The sequence below is a fragment of the Trichechus manatus genome, unplaced genomic scaffold, assembly GCF_000243295.1.
Source record: "Trichechus manatus latirostris isolate Lorelei unplaced genomic scaffold, TriManLat1.0 scaffold00057, whole genome shotgun sequence".
Lineage (NCBI taxonomy): Eukaryota > Metazoa > Chordata > Mammalia > Sirenia > Trichechidae > Trichechus > Trichechus manatus.
The window spans coordinates 15,080,695-15,083,955 of record NW_004443993.1 but is presented as its reverse complement, the minus strand read 5'-3'; the positions used below and the strand labels follow the sequence as shown (position 1 = coordinate 15,083,955).

The 3,261-nt window shown below is 67.3% G+C and overlaps 1 protein-coding gene across 1 annotated transcript in view; it reads right to left on the bottom strand.

Moving 5' to 3' along the window:
* The window catches only part of SBNO2 (strawberry notch homolog 2), a 65,284-nt gene that overhangs the window by 615 nt on the left and 61,408 nt on the right, over positions 1-3,261 (bottom strand). Inside the window, exons 22-32 of the mRNA XM_023733337.1 lie at positions 2,866-2,978; positions 2,657-2,728; positions 2,453-2,561; positions 1,732-1,806; positions 1,473-1,616; positions 1,223-1,317; positions 1,046-1,138; positions 813-944; positions 651-727; positions 209-399; positions 3-102 (exon numbers count right to left, since the gene is read on the bottom strand). Coding sequence (XP_023589105.1) covers positions 3-102; positions 209-399; positions 651-727; positions 813-944; positions 1,046-1,138; positions 1,223-1,317; positions 1,473-1,616; positions 1,732-1,806; positions 2,453-2,561; positions 2,657-2,728; positions 2,866-2,978 — 1,201 coding nt within the window. The remainder of the gene's footprint in view (positions 1-2; positions 103-208; positions 400-650; positions 728-812; positions 945-1,045; positions 1,139-1,222; positions 1,318-1,472; positions 1,617-1,731; positions 1,807-2,452; positions 2,562-2,656; positions 2,729-2,865; positions 2,979-3,261) is intronic.

The following is a 3,261-nucleotide window of genomic DNA, read 5'->3' as shown; positions in this document are numbered from 1 at the left end:
CGGGGAGGCCCAGGACGCGCTTGCGTTTGCGCTTCACGTCCGCGTCCATCAGCTGCAGCTCCTGCAGCACGCGGCGCACGCAGCCCTCGGGGACCTTGATGCCTGCGGGAGGCGGGCGAGCAGGCGCTCATCAGGGTCCTCGCGCTCCCGCCCCCACCCCGCCCCTGCAGTCCCGCCGCCTACCGGAGACCCCGCCCCCGCCGCTCACCAACTTGCTTCTTCTTGTCCTTGGTCTTGAGGCGCACGATCTGCAGGTAGCTGCTGCTAGTGATCTCAGACATGACGGCGGCGATGCGGCCCCACACACGCAGCAGCGCCCCGCACAGCATGTAGTGGTGGCGCAAGCGCAGGCCCTGCACGCAGTCCTTGCCTTCCTGCAGCAGCCGGCAGTGGCCGTTCCTGCAGCGAGCGGGGCGGGAACCGGGCGAGGCTCAGCCATTCCTCAGGGAGCCCCAGGGCGCCTCACGTGCCCAGCTCCCCGCCCGCCCGGTCACGCTCTCCTGTGACCGTCTCCCTATTACAGCTGCGCCAGAAGGCCAAGCGAGCCAACTGGGAGCCACAGAGGCCTGTTCAAGGAAGGCCCCGCCCCGCCCCTCCCACCCCTCCCCAGGCCCCACGCCTCCCACGCCGGCCGCCCCGCTTGCCCTCACCACGCCGCGTGGCTGCAGTGTGTTAGCGAGAAGGTGTAGCTGTTCTGCCAGTGCTCCTGGGCCTCCGCAGCCGTGACCTGGGGACAAAGCCACGTGAGCCTCTGGACACCAGGGCCTGTGGCAGGTAGCCGGGGACCCCCCCTGGCGGCGCCTGGCCCTCACCTGGTGGAACTTGCGACACAGGCTGTCCAGGGTCTCCAGCTGGCTCTGCCGGCCGATGTTGGGCTTGTACACGGTAAAGTGCTTACCACGGCTCTGCTCCGCCAGGAGGCAGCTCAGCTTGTTGCCGCGTACCTGGGGGCGGGGGGACGCGTAAGGCCGGGGGACACGCCGGAGAAGCGCGGGAGTAAGGGCTGGAGGAAGTGGGTAAGCAGGGTGCAGGCGGAGACGCCCACCTTGTAGGAGAGGTAGAAGCCGTCATAGGTGCCCGTCAGTTCCAGCGACTTGGCGTACGCTTCCTCCCACCGGAGACCACGGTCCACGCTGATCTGCCACCGCACAAGGGCCGTTAGCAGGGCTGGACAATGGAGCTGGCAGTGGCGGGGAGCGGAGCAAGGGCGGTTCCTGCTTACCTTGTAGAAGACCACCTGCCCGTCCTGGGGGTGCCCGGGCGTCAGGAATACCTGCTGGCTCTCTTCATAGATTTCGTCCACACCTGGGGCCAAGTCTGGGGAGGAGGCCAGGCGTGGGATGAGCGTCCCCCAGCCTGGGCCGGTTCAAGCTGCTCGCTCCTCCCTCCCGGGTGCAGCCCTGGGCCACGTCCCCATGCGGCCCCTCCCACCAGCACCCCCCAGGACGGCCCGAGTCCCCTGGGACCCTCACCCAGGATGCCCATGTCATATTTGCCCTCTTTCTTGTCCGCCTCCAGAAGATGGTCGAAGGTGTCCGAGAAGTACTGGAAGAGTGCATTCTGCTTGTGCACCTCCAGGCCCAGGATGCGGTTCAGGAACTTGGTGATGGAGCAGTCTGCGTGGGCGGGGAGGGAGGGTCGCCCCAGGGTGAGCCGGGAGCCCCACCCTTTCCCTTATGGTGGTCCCACAGGAGGGGCCTCAGTGCCCGGGCATCCCTGCAGAGCACTCACCCTTCTCCACGTCCAGGCAGCCCGACCTCGACTCCCGCCCACTGATTCCAACTGACAACAGGCCCTGCTTCATGTCTAGGGGGGGCACAGAAGGGTCCTCACACGGGTCCTCCCCTGCCCCACCCGTCCGCCAGCCCCCCACCGCCTCAGGCCTCAGCTCTTACAATGCCCCAGACAGGATGGCCCCCCTCCCAGTCCCCTCGTGTACCCCAGGGACAAGCTGAGGGAGGAGATGGCCAACCCTGGATCTGCCCCACCTTTTGGAGGGACTCAGTTTCCCCATCTGTAGGACAGGGACTTGATTTTGGTAAAGTAGGTGTCACAGGGCCAGGCAGACACAGGCAGGGTGGGCTTCCCTTGAGTGGGCTGGGCTGCCCCACCGCCCTGCTGACATCACAATCCTGAGGTGCGACTCAGGGAGGCGGGGCTTCCCTGGGGACGGGGAGGGCTGCACCGGCAGCCTGGGTCCCAGCGGGGCATGAGAGTCTTTAGCTTTTTCTCTTTTATTTTGTCTCTGCTGAACAGAGAGGGCCATGCCCCTCGGCTGCCCAGAAACGCACCCAGGGTCCCATCCCCTTTACTGTAAATGTCCCCTTTGTGAGTGGGGCAGGGGGAGCCTCCAAACCCCAGCACTCTGACCCACCCCAGGCCCTGCTGGTCCGCTACCCCCTCCCACCCCCTCCCCAAAGACTCCGTGTGTACGTGTACCCCCAGGGCTCACCCCGGAAAAAGGCGGCGTCCCCTCCAGGGTAGCCCTGGGGTAGAGGCACCTTGTTCTCTGTCTGGCTCAGGATGGTGGTGAGGACACAGTGCAGAGCCCGGGCGCCATACTGAGCAGAGAAGGGGAGTCCAGGTCAGAGGCCCCCAGCCCCCTTCCTTCCCAGTTGTCCCTGCCCTGCCACTCAGGGTGTGAGTCGGCTGGTACCTTGTTCTCGAAGTTGTACTTGCTGAGGTCCCGGGACTCGGTGGCTCGGCGGTCTCCGTGGGTCAGAGCCCCCTGCCAGAGAGGGGTGAGGGTCTGCAGAGCGGTCCACACGCCTCCCTCCGCCCCGCCCCCGCCCCCAGGCTTCCCCAACCAGCTCCTTCCAGGGAACCCTCGGGACCGGACCCGAAGCTCGAAGCTCGCCCACTCACTAAGCTCTCCAGGCGCTTGGCCACGATGGAGGCGAACCTCCGCTCCCCGGCAAGCTCCGAGATGAGGAAGACGTACTCGGGCGCCGAGACCTGATTGGACCGGTGGGTCCGGCCTGGGGGCAGAGGGAGGGCTCTCAAGGACCTGCAGCCTAGCAGGAGTGGGGGCCCACCTGGGGCAGCGGCAGGGCTCACTGTGGCAGGGGCGGGGCTCACTGCAGCAAGGGCAGGCCCACGGGGCAGGGCTCACTGCAGCAGGGGTGGGGCTCACTGCAGCAGGGGCGGGCCCACGGGGCGGGGCTCACTGCAGCAGGGGTGGGGCTCACTGCAGCAGGGGCGGGGCTCACTGCAGCAGGGGCAGGCCCACGGGGCAGGGCTCACTGCAGCAGGGGCGGGGCT